The 22,804-nt window shown below is 40.4% G+C and overlaps 1 protein-coding gene across 2 annotated transcripts in view; it reads left to right on the top strand.

Annotated features, from left to right (window-relative positions):
• CDH13 (cadherin 13) overlaps nt 1-22,804 on the top strand; it is a 447,401-nt gene that overhangs the window by 402,815 nt on the left and 21,782 nt on the right. For both annotated transcript variants that reach the window (XM_027725145.2, XM_027725146.2), the window contains exon 11: nt 13,321-13,463. In XM_027725145.2, coding sequence (XP_027580946.1) covers nt 13,321-13,463 — 143 coding nt within the window. The remainder of the gene's footprint in view (nt 1-13,320; nt 13,464-22,804) is intronic.

Raw genomic sequence — 22,804 nt, forward strand, 5'->3', positions numbered from 1 at the left:
TTTAAAATCAGATGAGGAAAAAAAAAACAAAAACTTAATTTGCGTTATTTTTAGCCAGGAATAAATTCACCATTTTCTTCATATTATCAAGTGGTAGTGTAATTTTTTCTTGAATCTTATATACTCACGTTATCAAACATGCTACTAAATTTCTCACCTACCCTTTCCTTCTTTTTGTTGTTGAATGCTACAAGGTTGGAAAGTATTTTCACTCAGTGGGTATTAATTCCTCTGAGCTACATAACAATACAAAAGCATCAGGACAGTCTATTTTGCTATTATGAATACAATTTTTTTAAACAAAGCTAAACAAGAGAACTAAAAGGAAAAACACCTTAAAAGGAAAAACACCTTAATTTTTACAATATTAATAGCAGAATGACATATTTTGTTTTAGAGAATTCAGCTTTCATAATAGATGCTTAGTGGATTAAATAAGGAACAAGGAGTTAAATAACTCCTAACTAACTCATTGGTAGGCATCCAACTGTGACCAAAATCATTCTGATTTGATTCTTTTTTCATTTTAAAACAGTTTGACTGGATTTAAAGCTCCACATAACTCCTCCCTAGAGGTAACATTCACCAAGACCACACGAAGGGCTTGAGCCTGGATAAGCCTTTCATTCCCCATCTCCTCTTTCCATTGTCTTGTCCAGCATTGGAACAGGGCAGTGGTGGATTCACCATCCCTGGAAGTGTTCCAAAGATGTGCAGATGTGGCATTTGGGGACAGGGGTTAGTGGTGGGCTTGGCAGTGCTGGGTTAATGGCTGGACTTGATGATCCTAAACGTCTTTTCCATCCTTAACAATTCTTTGACTCTCTATACAAGGAGCAACTTGAATTTCCAGCACATTGCTCTGCTTCTGTCGAGCTGCCTCCCTCAGGGTCCCAGTGGGGGTCAGGGAAGAGATGTAGTGGCATCCTGTTGGTTTAGAGCTGGTATGGATGCCCTGGTGGATAAGGGAGATGTGCCAGGGAAACCTTCCTGCCCACAGGAGCAGAGTTAGTGGGAATGTGTGAGTGTGTGTGCTCGCTGTGTAACGGGGTCTGGGGGCTCATGAGATCCCCAGGCTGTGGCAGCAGGAGCAGCACATGGCTCTGCAGGAGGCAGGAGAGGCTGAGGGTGATGCTGCTGAGGGGTCACACAGCTCTCCCCACTGAACAAACCCTCTCTGAGAGATGTCAGTGATTAGTTCAGTTACTATGAACATGGAATAGCCTTCGGGGGCTCAGCTCCACACTCAGCAAAGACTCCAATAATGGCTCAGGCACTGCTATAATGTGAGAAAAACCCAAGATTTCAGCCAGGTTTTGCCTGGATCAGGTTCAGCTCAAGTCACAGGATCAGTGTTTCCTCGTTGCTTCAGTGAAGTCTGGATTCCAGCGGGAATCTTTGCCACTCAAGATTATGCCTGTCAACTACATGAAAACCCATTTATAATCAGAGGATTAGCAACCAATATCTCACCAAAATGAGTGTCTGCAGGGAAACCTGCACCAGCAGCTATTTTATACTGGCTGTCCCATCCAAGTTTAAACAGAGCTGGGGGACAGTGTTGAGTGTTTGGCAGGGAAAGGGGAGGGAAGGAGCAGGACTGGGGCTGTTTTTCCTGCCAGACCCTCACTGCAACGTGCCAGGAAACTCAGAGGCTTTTCTAAGTCAGCAGAACATTATTGCTCTCCCATCATCTCTGTGTTACAGCCCTGCCTTGGAAATAGCTGAATCCCACAAATGAGCCCTGTGCGAGTTCAGCCAGCTCGGAATGGCCCAGCTCTGTCAGCACAGGAAACTACTTTGATTGCTTTTCTGTCAGGATCAGCTTCTTCACAGATTTTCTTTCTGAATTGCTACTTCTTGCACAGTCAATTTATCATGTGTTAAATTTCATCCTTTCTTATGCCACCCCATTTTTTCTTTGTCTTTTGTTGCTAAGCTAAGAAAAAGCAAAATACTTATGCTGGTTCACCACAATAATATCTTTTACACATTTTTGGGGGGGGCTGACATACCCAATATAATCAGGGGAGTCCTTTTTGTTTGTTCATTTTCTTGAAAAAAAAATCTCATGGAATAAGAACCCAGGCCTCAAGTAACTTTGTTTGAAGTATGTGGTCTTTATAATTAAAGTGTTCTTACTGAGGAGTGATAAAAGTGTCACATGGTGGATATCACTGGGTCTGTCCTGTCTTGTGGTGACATGTATTGCTTACTCCTCTGGCAACAGGGAGAATGGCCTGTGGTACTTCTAGACTTTAGTATTAATTATTTTCAGAGTGACGAGGCATTATTCCCCATCTGTGGGATAACCTAGTCCCAACATCTTCCAGATTTATCCTGGACTGTAATTCTTTGAAAAGTTTTGACGAGAAAAGGCAACAAAAGAGGCAAGGGAGTGTGCAAGAAGCAGCTGAAGCAGTGCCCAGGGGTGCCTGCAATGTAACCAATGCTTTGAGGCATCGGTGTCACAAAGGCTTTAGACTGGACATAAACTGTGCTAAAATGATTAGTCAGCACATTCAACCCCCTCCCCTTCCCTCTTGGAAATCAATTTGCAGAAACATGAATCCCCTTCCTTCCTTCCGAGACAGGTCCCAGAGTTAATAATGTCCAGGGTTGGGACTTGGCAGTATGTTTGGATGCCACGGGCTCCGGATGCAAACCCGTGCTGGAGCCTGCTTGTAGTTCCCCTGCCCTTTCGGGGGGTGCCTCCGGGCAAGGGGGTTTTCTTTGTGACTTTAAAATTAGCCAGGGCAAAAGTGAGTTTTTATGGAAGCTGGCAGAAGTAACCCCGTGCTGGGCCTGGCCAGTTACTCCAGTCCAAGGGCAGCTGTATCGATCCAGACAGACTAATGCCTCCCAGTGGGGAGCCACTTCCCACCTCTTCCCTGCCCATCCCTGGGGAAAAAATAACTCCCGGAATCTGCAGAAATGTGCTGTTTCATGGCTGTGTTCAACAGTGACATTTCAGCAGTGAATCTGCTGGGCTCTTATAAAAACTTTCCTGCTTTTCAAGAGCTCCCAGAACCGCTGATTGAACAGGGAAAGCAGCGAAGGGATTTGCAGTGGGAGCAGCTGCCTTTGCTGGAAGCACAGGCACAGAGAACAGGCATGTGCAGAAACTTTTGATGGAGTTTTACTGCCAAAAACCTTTTCTGGGTAGTTTATAAAAGAACCTCCAGCTCATCTAACGTTGATTAGCTTTTGAGGCACAATTGTTACAATGAGAAAACTTTTACTGATTTGCATGTGTTGACAATTATTCTAACAGTAACAACCTGATTATAGCAGCGTGTTAGTCCCAGATATGGTGTATTATTCCCTAGCTTTAGGAATAATTCAGATAGTTATAGCCTCTGGGTTCATTTAACCATAGCCCTAATCACTTCTGATTAAAACATACATAAATGAGTTTGTGGATTTTTTTTTTGTTGTTGTTACACCTCAACTTCTAGGATATTTTTGCCCTGAAGGGAAGAAAACAAGAAAATTAGATTTCAGTGTAGAGAAATGTTTGAAAGACTGTACAATAATAACAAAAAATATTTTCCTTTTCAGAACATTTTATTTAACTGCCTCATTGCTGCAATTTTATTATCTTCATTTGATTAATTGCTGTAGGTTTTAGGTCTGGGTTTATTTTATTATTCCAGTTGCAATGACTCTCTTGTTACTTTCTTCATGTTTACCAAGGGGCTTACTCCCATTACTTCTCCACACAAATGACTAATTAGTCAACCATTTTCTCATCTGACATGTCTCAGTGGCAGGGGACTAAAAACTGAATTTCCTCTAATTTTTCATTCTGTTTTGATCATATCACTGTAGATAGAGCATTACCATGAAAGCCAGCCTGCTAACTCCCTGATGTGACAAGCAAAACAAAGCTGAGCTGAGGAATCTTTCAGCTCAGAGGGTGAGATGAGGCGCAGAGCTGTAGAAGTGCCCTGCAGATGGAAACAGAAGCAAACACGGACTGTAGCGTGGTCACAACCTGCAAACTGTTCCCTCGGGGCACGGGAACCACTTCCAGGGCTAAAGTCTGGGAGATCAGAGCTCCAGCCTGAAAAATGCTTGGTCAGTGGTGTCTGAGCCCGGCAGCCCTTCCCCACCCCAGTCTGGTGCCACCAACAGTGACATTTATAACCCCAATTTCCACTGCTCTCCCTGACTGGGTGAGCAGCAGGAGGCAACATTGGGTCTGTAGTGATCTACCATATAAAACATATATATTATATATTTATAGCCCAAATAGAATATATATTGATATTGTTATAAATATCATAAAACCACTGAATGGTTTGGGTTGGAAGGGACCTTAAAGCTCATCTTGTTCCACCTCCTGCCATGGGCAGGGACACCTTCTACTAGACCAGGTTGCTCCAAGCCCTGTCCAACCTGGCCTTGGACACTTCCAGTTAACTGCAGAAGTAACTGAAGTAAGAAAGCTTTTTGTTCTTTTTGTTTGTTTGTTTAAAGCAAAACAATTCCTTCCAAGACTTGTTGCCCATAGAAAAATATACTTTTAGGGAAAGAGGGGTTTAATTTTATCCTTTCTCAATGATTTTTTTTAAATTAGAATTTTAAATAGAAATTTACTGTTGTAAACTGGAAATAGAATGTTAGAATGTTTCTAAGTGTCATGGCATGTTGGTATAGACCAAGTAGTGTTGAGTTCCCATTTTATTGTTTTGTCTACCTTCTGAAATATGTCCTATCAAAAACGTACACTTTCAGTTTAAAAAGCAGTTTTTAAAAAAATCGACTAACAGCTGAAGTATTTCTGAAAAATCTTTATTACACTTTCAGCAGACTTTCCTGTGACTTATTGACCTGAGACAGATGCCAGTGGAAAGGTTGTAAGAGCCAAGTTGTCTTCCAAAGCAAGGGGTAGACTCCTTTTCTTGCTATAAATATCTATTTCTTAACCATAAACTGACAGGGCACCTGAAAGAAGGCAGCTCAAATGGAAGCTTTTTCCAGAGAACATTCTGTGTTTATACAGTTTTAATAAAAACTACTGATCTTCAGTGGTGTGCTCAGCCCTGATGTACCACAGCATTCCTGCTCTGGTTCCCCGAAAATACACATTTCTGTAGTGCAAGCTGAAATGCTTTGGAGTTTTTTTTTTACTGTTAAAAACAGCGATTGAATCAATGGAAAACTGATATTAGCAACAAATATCTGACCAAAATCTGAATGTATGTAAACCTCAAACCTTAAAAAGCAACGTATCAGCCTTGTGCAGCCCCCCTGCGTTTCAGAGCGATCCAGCCCCTTGCACACCCTAAGGATGTGCCCGTGCTTTGGAGAGGATTATTGCACCATTCCATGGGCCAGACTGGCACTGAGCCAGGGAATTGTGATGCCTTCTCAGATAGGATCAGCATGAAGCATGTGCAGGCTCAGGTCTGTACAGAAACTCCTGGAAACTTTGGGGAGGCACTTTGGGGTCGCCCAGGGAGAAGCGGCTGCGGGGAGTTCCTACAGAGCCTGTCGTGCCCTGCCTGCAGAGCTGAGCCAGGCACCGGTGCAGAGCTAATGGATTCACCCTGGAGTGTGTCCAGGTTATCAGAGGAACATGAATTTTCTGTGGCCTAAAATGCAGAGCGACTTGTTGCACAATGTTGATGGGGGGGTTTAATTTATTTTTTTAAATTGTTACTCTTAAGTTGACATTTCCAGCCTGTGAAAATACAGACGGTCTGCAAGCCCATAAATCTGTTCCACGAAGCTGAAAAATGGCTCTTGCATAAATCCTCAATCTCCAGTAAGTTTAAAAATGCATCTGACCTAACACCTTTCTCAATAGTGTTGCCAGAAAATGTGATTTATTTTGAGTTTTAGATTTTGTTAATGATATATTTATTCTGATTAATAATAGTATATATTTCAGTTAAATCTGGGGTTTTTTTATATTTTTAGGGTTTTTTCTTTCAAGTAATCTAGCCCAAGTAATTTTAGCATGTCTAAATCTCTGCAGGAGGGCACTGCAGGAGGTATTTCACAGCCTGTTGCACACGTAGCATATAGTCACACTTTTAGCAGCAACATTTCAATCCAAATTCAAATCCATCCATTTTATATGTTCATATATTTAATGGCATAAGGGCTAACCAGCTTAGCTTGCCAGCTGTAGTGTGCAAGTTAAATATGGGGGCTGGAAAGTGCAAACAGATGACAGTTTAGATTTTATTTTCCTTTCTGACTTTTTAACCACATCTTTTGAAGATTGTCTTAACTCTGTGTTCATACAGCATGTTTAATGTTTACCAGGATATGTTTATGTCAAGGTTTAGGCCTGACACAGTGAGGTTTAAGATTCACAACAGGTCTTGAAAACAGTCAGTGATGATCTCCAGTGGTTCCTTCCAATCCCAATCGCTCCATGATTCTGTGGAATCACAAAGTTAGACACACAGAAGGCAGTTTCTGAAAGCCTTGAGGATCAGGAACCCACATGTCCATGTAGACAACTGACAGGAAAAAGCCCTTTAGAGGGCTGTCAGTACTGCCCCCTTTATCACTTCTCCTCTAACCCGTATAACCTGGCCTGGAGTTTTTGAGATGACGAATTCTTACGTTTTGTCTCAGTAATACACTGTGATGAGACACTTGTTCTTCTGTTCTCCCTGTGCTATGAAACCCTTTCAGTCCTCACCTGCAATGGAAATGCTTTCTTAGGCAGTGTCTGCAGCATGAGGGGCAGATATCAGGGTTAGCTTTAACTTGGCAGTGCCAGCAACAGGCTGCTGTTGATAGCACTGTGCTTAATGCGGATTTGTTTCCCTGTGATTCACATCATAGAGGTGATAAGAAAAATGCTGCAGCTAAAGAACCTACTCATGCTGAGTAGGGCATGTGTTGCTGTATCATTTTATGGGTGTCCTACACATTGGGTGACAAACCCCTTGCCATTATTTCACAGGGATCTGTATTTGTATACATATGAAACCCAACATCCATCAGGTTTTGCCCCTCTCTCCTGACACACACATATTTACCTGTTGACACACTTATTTCAGGCAGGGTTATTGAATTGCTAATAAATCAGCAAAAAAGTCTTAGCTTTAAATTATTACTCAGTTATGCCTCCATAACACAACACTCTGAGCACCAACGGAGTTATGCTGATATCGTCATGATTTGTGCCCATCATAGAGATTTTCTAGTGCTGACAACGCACTAACTGCAGGCACTCATTGCAAAGGAAATGCAAAAGAAGGCACAGATTAGGGCAGAGCAATGCCAGCATTGACACTTTGCTGAGCTACAGACTATTGCTGACTGCTGGGAGAGATGTGGGGCAGCCTGGTGCTCACACCTGGCTCGGATCCAGGTGTTTCCAAATGGAACAGCGAGTTCCCCTCACATGGAAAGGGGTGAAGACACCCTGTCATGCGGATCTCAGGAGAAACTGTAGAGTTCTTCAAGGGTCATAAAGAAATAAAAGTGTATTTGGGTGTCCAAACAGGAAAGCACATGAGGAAGGAGCACTGAAAGGAGGTTTGAAAATAACTGCTTCCTGGGGGTGTAGTTTAAGCTGCTGTAATAAGGTAAATGTGAGGCCTACTGGCAACTTCTTTATGTCATGGCCAGAGTGTTTTGGTAACCTGTTGAGTTCAGTTATTTCCAACAATGCCTCCCTTCTGTGTTTAAGACATGTTTTGTCACACAAAACACAAGAATCATGGATGATATGTTGCTGACCTGTACAACATTGTGTTTAGGGGCTGCAGAAGTTTTTAGGCAGTAGCTGTATATCTGGGTATAAAATGGAATGTGAACCTGTATATTCTCTTGCACCTCCAAATTAATGCATTTTATTAATCCACATTGTTTTGCAACATCTGAAAAAAAAGTGAATCATAGAATGGTTTGGGTTGGAAGAGCCATTAAAGGCCATCTCATTCCAATCCCCTACCATGGGCAGGGATGCCACCCACTAGACCAGGATGCTCAGGGACCTGTCCAACATGGCCTTGGAAAGTGAAAAACTCCAACTGCTCCAGCATTCTTCCAATGGCTTTAGTGCCACAAACATTTTAAAACTAAAAAACAGTCTTGGAAGTTGCATAAAAACATCTTTACAAAATCAAATGTCAGTATAGTTACAGAACATTAGCTGTAATATACATTAGAGAATTGCTATTATTGTTTTCATTCCACATGGGATGGCAATCAGAGACCCAGCTGTGCAAGGCTGGGAATATACATATAAATATACATATAGGAAAGGCAAACTCCTCTCCCCGGAGCAGCTTGGGAGCAGGAATACCTTTGTTATCATGTAGCCAAATAGCAGAAGAATTGCTGTGTGTCATCATTAATGAGTGTGGAGTGTGTTTCAGCTGGAGAATTGCTGTGCTGCAATAAGGTTCCCTCTCTGCTCCTCCCGGTGCCATATGCTGCCGTAATTAGTGCAGGCAAAAGGTAACGAGAGCGCAGTGGAGAAGAGGGAGCTCGATGGGAAGCAGGTTGATCTCTAAAGCTCTACGTTATGTCATCCCTACATAAAGCACAATGCAGTTTTAACACGGATTTTTTAGTGTTGCACTTATATTTTGGGAAGTTTTCTTGCCTTGGAGAGCCACCATTACTTACCCAGTGTGTATATTTATGCTGTAACTGCTGCACTGTTCTCTCCCAGATACCTGTGAAGCTTTTTTCAGAGGTAGTAATTCTTGGTTTTTTTAGCTGCACTTGATATAATGAGATAAAATTCATATTGGCTTGATTTAAAGATTACAGAATGTCTGTATTTAGAGATTTCTTCATTCAGAGACAAAAGGGTGTTCTCATGCTGAGATCACAGGCACAGACATACAAATTTACCTTCTCCACTATCATTTTACCTGAATAACTCATGAAGAGCTCATAAAAAAATTTCATGTGCTGCCATTATATGTTCCAGTGCCAGAAGGAGCAAGGATTCATAATGTGGATGATGTGAAGGTTTTTCATTCCAAATACAAACATGGAGCTATACTTAGGTGAAATATTGGCTCTGGTCAACTGGTAGTTTAAATTTATGTCAATGGGACCAGGATCCCTGAAAGGAGCAAGTGTGAATTGGATATCTAGTGTATGGAAAAGCTTTGTTATATTTCTGATACTGACTCTTGCCAGATTGAAATGCTATGAAAATGGTTGCTATCAAAGTCTTATCATAGAATCATAGGATGGTTTGGGGTGGAAGAGATTTTAAAAAATCACCTCGTTCCAACTGCCTGCCATGGTATGTTGACACTCTCAGCTTTGCCCAAGACCACAAAGTAAACACACACATATAAATGTGTGTATCACAGAGAACAGGAAATTTTTACTCATCTTGGTTCAACTCTATTTTAAACATAGTTTAAAAAGAATTCAGGAGATAGGCAATTTAGACATGAAAATTTAGATAGAAAATGCCAGTAAATATCTTGCTGCATCTTTAGAAAGCCATTCAAATATTCTTTTCTATTCTGTCTCTCTTGGTACTTTTGATGTCCCTCATTGCTATGTGTTCTAGGCCTTTTGCAATGATTTACAGATTTTATCCTTTTAACAGCTTTTCAAGGCAGAAATACATCCTCACTGTTTTAAAGATGAGGTGAGGATGTAGTATGGATTAAAGACTTCCCTAATTCCATTCTGACAGAGCTGGGGCTCAAAAGTCCAACGTCTGAGTCCCAGCTGAGCCAGACCAGCCATGCTCACTGGTCCACCACAGTGTCACCTTACTGCCTACAGTCTGCCGTGGTGACAAAGCCTAACTAGAGAATCAGACAGATATTTCATGGGGCCAATGCCACTGCAGGACTTCTCCTCTGTTGTGGGTTGTGATGGAACAGTCCCTGCAGGCCATGGCTCCAGCGCTCTCCAGATGCACCAGGATGAACCCCCCAATGCTGACAAAGCCTGACAGGCTCGCTGCCCTTACCTCTGGTCAGTGCTGCACACCAGACTGGCTCAGATGTGTCATTCAACACAGATTTGGCACTGCTTCGTTTTACCTTCCTTCTCATTCTGTCAAAGCATAAGAGCCAAGACCCCTTGACTCAACACGGGGAAAGTCTGGCAATTCCCAAGCTCTGGAAGGCCTTGCCAAGAGCAGCATCTGACTGTGCCTGGCTGCTGGCCTGGGACACCCTGAGCTATTGCACTCTTGGCTGGGAAATCCTTTTTGTGGCTGCTGCAGGGCTGTGGCTCTGGTTTGGTTTCTGTGTCCATGTCTGTTGTGTGTAATGATCTTTTTGCTAATCAAGCCCTGCACGTCTGTGAGCAGCCCCAGGAGCTGTTCTCTGAATTATCTTCCTCTGTTACAGGAGGGGGGAGAGGCTATTTATAAATTTTAAATTATTTCCATGTATTTGTTGCTTCATTTTAGTCCTGCACCAAACAGACCAAGTGCATAGTTTGGTTTATGTTCTCTTGTTTTGCATCTACAACCTCTCTGCATCTCTTTGTGGGTCTTTGTTTAAGGTGTATATTTAAACATTGCCGGAGATGAGTTCCAGTCTGAGGGAATTGTGCTGTTTTCTTTACAATATCTGGCTTAAACATATTGCAAGGACAATAACCCAGTGCAAGGAGGTCACAGTCAAAATATGTCACACCCTCTTGCCCCTACCCTGTTGTCATACAAGCCCCTGGGAACAGTAAGCTGTTGGCATGGTTTAAAATTTAAAAAAAACTAAAACAAACCACAATGAGATAAAGTCCACAAACAGCACTAAATTTCACTATTGCAATGTAGAATAAGACAAAAATAAACAGTAATTGGCACACCAGAGAACATAGTTTGCACACATCCCTACGGATGTATCAGAGTGCTTAGGATTGAGACAACCGAGCAGGTACACGCAGGCAGGTAAGTTCATGTTTAACCACCAAAAAAAATGGTCTGATTTTCAAAAGTGCTGTGCAATCAGCAGATCCCACTAAAGTCAAAAGTGGGAAGTGAATCTTTGTATTCTATACTTCTATTTTTACAGTGTTTTTCTGTAATGGGTCTATTCTAAACCTTTCGCTGGCAGAGCCCTCAAAAAATGGAACAAAGAACAATCATCTTAACTGTACTGCAATATGCTCCTACAATAAGTAAAAAATGTGGTGGGAAAGACAAAGTACTACTTTTACGATATCCTGTGCCAAATCACAGGTTATACAATTCAGTTTTTTATTTGCACAGCCAACAGTGCTTTGTAGAGCAATCAGGGAAGATAATACAATCCATTTTACATTCTCATTACTTTGGAAGTGTTGAATCTTCTGAAATTGTTTCAGGGTTAATTGAGAATTTGCTGGTTTACAATAGACTAGGAATTGTTTAGGCTGCCCTTGTTTCATATTTTTGTGCATACCTTTGTTGCAACGTTATAAAAACAACTATAAAAGAAGAAACAAAGAAGCGAAATGAAATAATGATCTGCATTGTTGCTATTCCAGGCACTCATTTTTACTGCAGATAAAGCTGGGGTATTGATTAATGTTTAAATGGCTATTAAGTGGAAGGACATGTTGGGTTGATGGAATATCTCACTATGCACTAGCGTTTTCCTTTGCTTCTTTTCCACATATTCCCTAAGGAATCATTTCCGCTCCTGGGGAAAGCAGTGGTGAAACTCTGAGTGACTTTTGTGGGAGCATAAGTCAACAGTTTTTCCTATTTGTCTCTTTTTCTCATAAATTCCAAAAGGCCCTGGCTTCCAATTTTGTCCTTTAACTTATTTTAACATAAAAACAGCTCATAAAAATGTGGAATTTTTTCATGGCTGTGTATATTGAAGCTTTGATCCTGGCTCTGGCTGCCCCTGTTTACCACGGCAAAGTCAGGCACGGTCAGCAGCCCTGGGGAAGTTGTATTTTTGAAGCCTGAAGCAAAGCCTTGGTAAAGAACAGCAGAGCTGTGGGCAGGGCTGCCTGTCAGCACTTCCTTACCTGTGATAGTGGACATCCCAACACTTTGCTCCAGGGATCTAGCAACTTATTTTTCCACTGTCCAGAGGGCACAGCACCAAAGCAAACCTCTGAAACACACATTCAGTGAGACCACGTCTGTCTTTGTTGGCTTGCAATTTATTCTTTCCTCTTCTGGCAGCTGCCATTTTATTTCATTTTACTTACTTTTTTTTTCCTTTTACCCCCTAAAAATCTGTTATTTTTGTTTATTCCCTCATGGTTGCACTGATACATCTTTTTTTTGGCAGGATTATCACACAGGACACCTTTCAGGTGAATGCCACCATGAGGCACTGCCTGGGCACAGACTCATTAGATAATAGCAGGTTCCATGTCAATTACTGGTAATTTAAAATGTCTATAGAAGGTTGTATGGCTGTTTATGACCTATAACAATTCACTACAAAAAGATAAACAGGTTATTATGCTAAGTATTGATTATATGATTGGAGTTTTGGTTTAAAATATTAACACATTTAATTGAAGAGGGAATTGGTACCAGTTAATTCAGCTCTGTGTTGTTATATTACTTACTATATTTAACTGAGTATAGAATTAAGCCCTAATCATGAACATTCTTGCACTTATTGCTTCAGTCAAGTAGGGAAGTTCTTAGTGTGTAAACTCCACAATGTCCCGAAACATTTCCAGTTTCAGGGTCTGAACATTTGTGCTGATTAATGGAAAAAAGCACAACAGGGAATTTCTTACTGGGGGATCTTGGAGACAGCATTTCTAAATCCTGATTTAGGTCACATTCATGTGATTGAATTTAATCATCAGAAGGAAACTACAGATCCAAGACTGCAGAACAAATGTGTGCAAACAGGGTCTGGGTGTAACCACCTCCTGTTAGACCTGATGAATTCATTGTCCAATTCTCTTTTTGCTACCACACCCTACAATTTAGTACATGTCTAACTAGTTGTAAGAAAAAAAATGAAAAACGCTCAAAAAAGTAAACTAAAAATACAATTTCTAGTCGAATCAGAATTTTGAGTTGGAGAAAGGATGACTGTGATGGGATTCATGAAGTCTGTAGATACCAGTGTTCATGCAGAGGCCCAAGTGTTCAGGTACTCTGGCTGTATAGCACTGGTCCAATATAATGTTTTAAATATTGATTTCTGTACTACTCTTTGGGACAAATATATTTCCAAAGGAATTGTCTACAGCTTCTCCTTCTGTCAGCTAAGTTTAGCAATAAAGAACTATCCCTAAGGGAAAGCACAAGGTTTAGATTCTATTTCTGAATTATTAAGAGATCCACCCACGAAAGCCAGTGAGTGCAAAGACATATTCCCTTGCAGCAATGTAATTGTTTTATGTTTAGATCTATAATTTGTTAACAGCTGGTGTACTTTGATTTAGGTATTCAGTTTACAAGGACCCAGCAGGCTGGCTGGAAATCAACCCTACCAATGGCACCATCGGCACCACGGCTGTCCTGGATCGGGAGTCTCCCTACGTGCAGGACAATGTGTACACTGCCCTCTTCCTGGCAATAGACAGTGGTGAGTAACTAGCATGCATAAGATTATGAATATATTGTTATCAATAATAATTTTCCCCCCTGCTTGAAACTTTCTGATCTGGAAGGTGCACATGTGAACTTAAGCGTTTGCTTCAGCAGCTTTAATTTAAGTTTACACCTCACAGGTTTATTACTGCACTGAGATCATAATTCTAGGTATAAATAGTCTGGGAACATTCTAGGAAGGTAATAAGTCATCTTTATCAGAGTTAATTTCTTCACAATATTTGAACAGTCAATAAGCCTGAGGCTCCTAAATACCAATAACAGCTCATCCCTGATATGCTGGATTCTATTCTACTCAATACACTGATAGTGACAACAAAAACATAAGTAAAACCCCTTGTTAAAATGCAACAATTTTTGCATATTGTGTGTATTAAAGTTCCTTCTGTCAAATAGAATCAAAATTAAGCTGTCTAGGAAAAATTCAGCAAGCAACTTTGGAGTAGAAAGAGAAAACCTTGAACATTCCAAATCTCCAGACCTAAAGGCACAAAATAAATAAAAGATTTGCCTGTAATATAACAGCTAATATGCTAAGGCTTTTTCACAGCTACAGCTGGTTTAGCCCTGGTGATGAATTGTCAAATGTTCTTTTTAGGAGAGCAATTCTACATTTTTGTAACCACATGACTCAGGGAACACTTGCAGGGCCTGACAGGAGAAAGAAAATATTGCCTTAAGTATAACAGAAAAAAAAAATCTGCTGAGATGATGATTTACTTATATATTAATATACATATTTTCCTTAGGAAATTTCCATGGAAAAATGTAGCACTGAACATATTTCTGTCATTTGTTTGCTATTGGATAGGAATTTTTTTTTTTAAATGCATCTTAAAAATCTGGGAAATGTCATCTCACAATGAAAGTAAAAATCTGGGATAATGTTACTGAGGGGTTGCCAAAAGGACAAAGTCATGTTTTAAAGGTGGAGTGAGATATCATCAAAGAGAGTAGATGGAACAAGAGGCTGAATGTTTTTGTCTGTGGAAACCAGCCTGAATGAGGAGGATTTGGGGGAAGACCTTTCTGCTGTGCTTAGGGCAGTAACACGTGTTGCTCATCTGTTCTGAGCCCAGAACCTCACTGATAGGTGACCCCTCTTAATTCTCAGAATTTTTTCCGTTCTGGAAAAATGGGAGAAAGAGAAAGAGGTGTCTGTGAGCTGAGCAGCAGAGCAAGAGAGAAAAGGAATCCTCTTCACTTGAGGCATTGAGTCAACACTCTATTCCAGCAGCTGTAACTGTATTTATTTGTGATTGCACAGCTCCGTTAGTGCAGTTCATCCACTCCAACATTATTGACTTCCTTGAATGAAGTAATTAGAAACCATGTGTGTGCATTTAGTACTGTCATGCCAAGGTGTTAATAATGATCATTCCCAAGCATTGCACTCCTTCACTGTGTGTAGCCCAGCCACACGTGGAAGTGGGAATAAACAGCACAATTTAAATAGCTGATATTCACCTTGTGGTTTGCATCACCTCTGGATTAATCACCAAACATTAAGCTCAGAGGCAGGCTCACTGCCTTGTCCCCTGCAGGTACAGCTGGGACAGACAATATCCCTAGAGAGTGTTCCCCCCAGCTTATTTCCAGGCAAAGCTATGAAACCCATTTCATTTCCTTACCCATCAGAGCTAATGTCCATCTTGAAAAGAAATATTACCTTAGATGAGAAGCCAAATTGTGTAGAACGATATGAAATGAATACAGAACTCTTCCAGAACTTTAAAAGAAGATTATGTTGACTTAAAAAGGAAAAAAAATGAGATGGCTGCATGTGCTCTCTTTAAAGCATTGTCCACAGAGTGCAAATCCCTTTCTTCAGGTTAATAAGTGGAGCCTGTCTAATGCCAGTGAATATGGTGAGGACTTTGGACTGAGAGGGCAGCCAAAGGCAGGATTAAGAATTGCCAAATGAAAGAGAGTAATAAAGGGAAAATTTAGAGGCATTTCCAAGAGAGCAAGTCATTTGCTCAGACTAAAAGACTTGGGGTGAAAAGGGAGGAGAGGACAAAAACACCTAGTTAAGAAGACATGCTTTCTTCAGAAGCATTCAATGGAGGTTACTCTTTCCTTTGGCCTCTCATCTTATCTAAGTCAAATCTGAAGCCTGAGATGCCACAGGCTTTCCTTTTCTTCCCTGGGGAATACAGAGAGCTCAGGTGATGCCCATGGCACAGTGCAGCAGTGGGAATTTGTACCCAGGCAGCTCCAAGCAGAGCAGACACTGTGAGTGTGTGCTGATCTGTAACAGTATTTATAGGGAATAAATCTAAAATCAAATAAAGCCTCGAACCTTAGACATTGCTAAGTGACCTTCAACATATGCTAAACCAGTAAATAAACATATCATTATTATTTTGGGTTCATAGTATATAGAGTTTATACACAAACATATATATACACGCATATACATATATATAGAGAGAGAGTTATACAAATGATACTGTTGTGCCATCCTATTCCACGATCACCTCTTTTTAAAATGACCTTCCATTCATGTGCTATCTTGGGTGAGGAGTGGAAACAGCTGAAAACAAACCTCCCAATGACACTTTATTCATCCCCTTTTGCTGATGTCAGTAGAGGATCTGTCATCAGTCCCAGCAGCACTGGCTCCTTGTTATTGCACTTTAGTGCAGGGAACAAATGTCAGGACATCTTTTTTATTTGTAAAATGTTAGAGACTTCTGTCAGAGGTAAAACCAGGAGCTTCATGCTTGGTAGTTCTCTATATAAATCCATCACATCTTTCTCTCTTTTTGGTAAATCACAAAACTGTTCTTTACCAGTAGCACAGTAACCATGAGTGGGTCACAGAAAATGGAGTCGTTCAACTGGAGGAAATAATTTAGTTCTTTATGAGATTCTTTTTGACCTTTATGATATTATTTCTCAGCATTATCAAATTAACTGCAGGTAAAGGTAGTTAAGTATGAATTATATTATTTCTCATCTAAATAGTTCCTGCACCTTCACAAACACACTTGAAACAATGTGTAAGACCAAATTTGATGGAAATAGTGTTAATTTTATAGATAATAAATTTTGACCATTTATGGGAGTGAATTGCACTTTTAAAAAGGACTTCTACAATGAGTATCCTAATTTTCTCTGTACATTTGATTTCAGTAAAAGGTCAAGGTAGTGTCTTTAGAATTTAAAAACTTTTTATTAAAGACCTGTGTGGACACAGAGTCTCTGGTCAATTAAAGAAGAAATTAAACACTGGTAGGAAATATCATGAAGCAGAGTTAACACATTAAAGTGTCATGAACTGTGTTTAATCTGAGAATGAGCTGATAATGGGACAAAGTCAGGTTTATGCAAACTTGGGAAACAGCAGAGGTTTCATTCAATTAGCAAAAGTGATCATTTTATTCCCTGAATTTAGCACTAATCGCTGACCCCAATGCAATGTCACAAGCACATGGGGCAATTATTGGGAGTATATCTGTAAAACACATCTATGTGAAATACAGACAAGAAAGCATTTGAATTGGAGAAATCTGCATGAGCAAACCTTCCAGATTTGCTGCATGACCATGTGGTGGTGTCATCCTACACATCCTGTTGTACATTGGAGCACTTTGGATGACTATCATAAAGCAGAATATCTGCAGGTTTTCCTCATAAGGTCAGTCATGATAAAAAGCCTACAGGAAAGGTCTTTATCCCTCTGTATTCTGAGAGTTTGAGTCACAATTTAGAAGGAAGGAAGGAATAAAACGTGTCTGGAGGTGAAGCTAAAAAATACCTGGGAAATATATGAAACCTTAAAAAGCTAAAATCAGTTTCTCCCTTTTCTTTAAGAGGCATGAATAACAAAACATCCCCAGATTCAGCTTATTTATGCAATAATCATTCCTTTTGTGGAAGGGCAGGATGCCCCAGTTAATATCCCCATTGTGTAGCTTTTTCTGTCTCTTTAGAAGAAAATCTTTGGTTACCTTTCTTTGCCTGGTACACAGAAAAAACACCTGTGCTGTTCAAGTCTTTCATCTGGTGACAAGTGATGACACACTAATCTTGCTGGTTGGCTTAAATGCAGTTATCAGCTTCACTTTTCTCATGCCACCCTGGTGGGCTACCACCCCTCCAAAGCCAGGGAGAAATATTCTCCCACAGAGACAGATCCTCTCATCCAGAGTGAGGGTGGCACCTTCTTTCCTGATGTTCTCATCATCAGGGAGCTCCTGAGACAAAAATTGGGAATATAAGCACTTCTGCTATATGAAACATAGAGAATAAATGTCGTTAAAAATGGGCCAGCTCTTCCAGATGCTAAAGATGGTCAGGGATGGAGTTAAGGGGTTGAATTTTCAGGTGATGTAGCTTCAAACCCACGAAATCCCAGTGAGCCCTGTTTCTCACAGCAGTACTGTGTGGGGGAAAACAACTGTTCTCTTCTCTGGAAGTGGGTTTTTCCCTACATGATGTCGCCATCCCCGGCATGTGACATCACAGTCAGGGCAGGATGTCCCACAGGAGGGCTGAGCTGGAGGAAACAGCCCTGTTTGTGTGTGTGTTTGAGCAAGGGAAAGGTTAAGAGAGCTGGAGGACTAGAAAGAGATGTGATTCCATAGGTGTGGTTTCAGTGTTTGCCTTGAGAGCTTCACTTGCCAGTTAATAATAAAAAGCAGCTCAGATGTTGCTTCTATGACTGGCAGTTGCACGTGTGTGAATTGGCAGGATGAGGAGCATTATTTCAGTTTTCCTGAGCAAAATAAAGAAGTACTGAATCAGGGTCTAGTGTTCATATTTTCCCTTGTTTCCAAAGCTGAACTACACCCAACCAATCTCATTGATTGTGCAAATCTTGATGCTACTACTCATTAAAAAGGAAAAAAAAATTATCATTCTGTTCTCTGCCTGATGAACAGTAACACACAACATCTAGAAAAACATGAAATAACAAAGAGATGTGTAGCAATTTGCAATTAAAACTTTTCCTTACATGTATCTAACCTGTCTTCTCGCTTCATGATGTACATAATTAAATTACTATAGATGGATTCCACCTAAAACATGCTATTTTTGAAGAAATCAGGCAATTAGTTACCATGGCAACCCAATTAAGCCAGTTTTAGACCCCTTATCTTAATTGCTGTATTAATTGAGAAGAGAAAATAAATTGAAGACTCATCCTTTTCTTGCCATTTGAAATTTCAGTAAAATATGAATTGCACACAAAATATTGTTTTAATTTGTCATCACGGACTCATGATTAGAAAAAGAAATTAGAATGTTGAAAACAGTATTTAAGACGGATGGCATATGTCAGTAGCAATTTGATATGCTGAAAGAGCTGTGCTCTTTGGAAATGTAATTACTCAAAAATAGGATCTGCATATATTATCTGAGGGAATGAATGAAGGATTGTAACTTTTAAAGGCTATTTATTTTATGCATTCTGTAAAAAAATATCTATATGCCAATACATAGAGAAAATGCAGAGGAAATTTCAGCTCCTGGGAAATTGGGGATGAAAATGTCAACATATGGCATTGATGAGAGCAGTTTTCTGAGCAGCAAACCCAAATCTTGGTGTCTTCCCACTCTACTGGTTCCATTTGCTTTGGCTGAACCATTAATAGAGTTCAGCTTGAACACGAAAAGTAATGGAATCTGCCTGTCTGAGTGGGATTGCTGCCTGTAGAGAGGGGACCTGCTGCCAAATCACCGAGCATGCACACATTTTCTGAGTAGAAAAACAGCATATGGAGGGGGAAAAAAAAACCAACATGAGGGACGAGACAGAAATTTGTGTTTAGGTTTTCATTAGAAAGCATGAAGCCCTTTTTCTCACAGTCCAGGTTTGAGGTATGTAAGTCATAGAGAAGCAGCTGAGGGAGATGGGAGGGCTCAGCCTGGAGAAAAGGAGGCTCAGGGGGGACCTTATTTGCCTTTACAACTCCCCGATGGGATGTTTTAGCCAGGTGGGAGTTTGGCTTTTCTCCCAGGCAAGTAGTGACAGGACAAGAAGATGTGGCCTCAAGCTGTGCCAGAGGATGTTCAGGTTGGACATCAGGAGGAATTTCTTCATGGAAAGGGTGGTCAGACATTGGAAGGAGCTGCCCAGGGAGGTGGTGGAGTCCCCACCCCTGGAGGTGTCCAAGGAACATTCTCTAGAATGGTTGACTTGTCCCCTTTGGAAATTTGGTAACTATTGCCAGAATCCAACATTTCTGATGTTCTCAAACATAAATCAAACTACAAAGTATAATAGTTCAAATTAAATGCCTTTATTTCATATTTGTTCCTAATTACATTTTGTTAGTAAAGGCATTTACATGAATATTCCTTTGCTTTGATGCCTGTGATGGAAACCTTTAGATCTGTAAATAGACAAGGTTTTCTGTGTTTAACTTTCAATACTATTAGGTGAACCTCCTAAATAGAAGTGAAAACACACAGGCTCAGTGCCTCCCAGCTTTAACACTTTTTGACTTGTGTGTCTGACATTTTTCTTGGTAGGTGATTATCAGTGCTTTGTTCCTTAGCTGTGCCACTAAATAATTTATGTTATTTACATGTGAACTGACTTTCATCTGATTCATTTAAAGTCCATTTTCACACAGCATGTGGAAATGTACTTTTTTTGTGGTTGATAATCCTTATTGTCCCTTGGGCAAGTTGTTCCATTTTAGATCAAGTCAAGTTTGGTAGCAAAAGTTGAAAAAAAAAAAATCAAACTAGAAAGGAAAATGCTTCTTGAGGATTTCCTGTTGTTTTTCACAAATTAAATGAAATTTTGTTTACTGGGATGAATGTTCTTATTATACTCAATTTTTTTTAGTTTATAATATCCATTAAATATTGAAATGAAAATATTTTAAAGACCCACTTTTAAAAGAAAAAATATGAAAAACCACACCTGGTTAATTCCAAAGAGGGCTTATAATTTAAGACTTTACAGTAATAATTCAAATAGGATTCTGCAGAGCTTTTCATTAAAATTCAAGAATGAAGAAGTATGCAAAGTATCTGATTCTATAATATTTCTTTTGAAAGTATTTTTTTTCACTAAATGTAGCTACAAGTGACCTTCAGTGAGACTGAAATGCAAGTGAGATCTTCCAAGTTAGGGTTCCCAGCCTTGCCTCAGATTATTAAAATCAGGATTCAATACCAGGCTTTCACTTTGTTTCAGGATGAAATTATTCATCCTTCAGCCTCTGTTTCAGCAGCTTTTACACCCATCAGTAATGCTGTTCCATTCCTCTGTTTGCCATAGTATATTCCCAGATATGCCACTTGTGGGAGCCTTAGCAGGAGTTTGGGATCCTCTCTATCCCAAATGGCTCTAAAGACACCTAAAGGTTTAAAGTGTCTGGCCTCAGGAGGGAAGGAGAATTCTGTTCAGTGACAGAAGTGGGAGCAGAGCTCTTTGGAAAAGCTGCTCCCAAGGGTTGTTGGACAGAGCCCTTTATGTCTGGGTTTACACACTAATTCTGCTTTCAGCTGCAAGGTTTTAAAATACAAATTAAAAGAAGTTTTACTTTGGAATTAAAATATGCTGTGGATATCTTTCATTTCAAAACCAAAGCTGTCTGGAGATCATGGGATTTTTGAATTATTTCTACAGCATAATACCGTCAAATTTGTGAAAGTCCTACATTCCCAATGGATATGTTGTGATCATTTTTCCTTGATTCACTTTTTGTTATATTTTTGTGACATGTGCGATAACAAGCTTCAGTTTATGACCTTGACTTTTGCTTATTTTTCTTTTGGAGGTCTTCATAAATCACCAAAAGATTTTGTTCAAATCATCATGAATAAACCAACCAAAGAATAAGTCATTCAAATGAACAAAAGCAATTTCCTTTCTCTCTGTTTGTGTGTAACACTTGCCTTGGCCCTTACAAAGAGTGAGACATTTCCATGGCAGGGAAAACGCAGCTGTATCTGCGCGTGACAAAATAACAGGACATCCATAATGCTGTTGGTTTCTTAATTTCAAAAGGCAGATTTTAATATTACTGACTTCAGAGAAAGATAAGAAGGGCAGTGCATAAGACATTATCAGTCCAGTGTGGAAATAATGCATTCAAAATTAAAGACAGCAGTTTAATTAAGTGCATGAAAGGCTGGCTTTTATGATCATATTTCAAATACTCGACTGTCTTTTCATCCATTCTGCCGTGTGACTTTACTTAATAATATATCAAGAACAAAAAATGCATTGGAGTCTTTCTGCAAATTCAATTAGTCCAATAAAAAGTGAAAAATAGTTTCTTTTTCATTAAAAAGAGCTCAGACCTAACCCTTCTGATGACAAAGTGCAGATGAGAAGGGAGGGCAAAGCTGGAGAACTATGAACATTCAGCCTTTGTGATGCATTTATGTGAGAATGAAACAGATGAAGTGTCACCATTAGTAACATTTGTTATTGAAAGGACTAATTGCATTCTGCTCAGTTAGCAGTTTATCAGATCCAGACCACAGGGTATTTACTTCTCCCTTAGGATGCACTCCCAGCACAGCAATAACTCCGCAGTTTATTGGGCTGCTCTGGGCAGGGTAATTATGCTAAAGTGAAACCTCTTCCAGGGCTCAACTAGAAACTGTGACACATCGCTCTGGTGCTTTACAGGTTAAGTGCAACCTCTTGAATCCATTCTACCTGTGAAGAGTTTGTAGCCAAGGGAAGTGCAGAGATCACAGTTCCTGGGTACCAAACCGGAAAAACGAGGATAACAAACGGTCCACGAGTGCAGCGTTTCAAATGAGACACCATGAAGTGCAGTGAAGGATGTAATGTGAATTTAGAAAACATTGAGGTGATTAAAATGGGGTGGCAAAGGGATCTGAAAGTAGCTGTTGAGCTTTAGGCTGAAAGCAGTGGGTTACTGGCCCAGCCACAGCACATCTGTAGTGACTGAAAGTCATTAGCTCCTGTCGGCTCCTCTGTGACCCTGGGAGATGAGGGGCTGCTCTCAGCCCGGCTCCCAAGGGCACACTCTGCCTCCCAAACCCTCCTGGTGCCACAGCTGGTTTGTCAGTCACAGCCTTGGCACTGAGCCTTGTAGTGGTACCACGGTGAGCAAACAGCACCCTCAGCCCTGGAGCTGGCAGGTAATTGGAGAAAGCTGGAAACTCTGCTGCTGACACAGGGTGGCTCTGGGTAAATAAACCATCCCTGGGTTGCTTGTTGACAGGTTTCACTTCTGCTGACATAACTAAATGTGACCCTAAGGGTTACTGGGGAATGATCTGCTCCTGTTCTGGGCACCCACCAACAACCTGATTCCTCTCTGCTGTCATTTTTCCTCTTACTTGTCTTATTCTTGGTTCCTCTAATAC

Source organism: Pipra filicauda, unplaced genomic scaffold, assembly GCF_003945595.2.
Source record: "Pipra filicauda isolate LSUMZ 115617 unplaced genomic scaffold, ASM394559v2 scaffold159_size1710840_pilon, whole genome shotgun sequence".
Classification (NCBI taxonomy): domain Eukaryota; kingdom Metazoa; phylum Chordata; class Aves; order Passeriformes; family Pipridae; genus Pipra; species Pipra filicauda.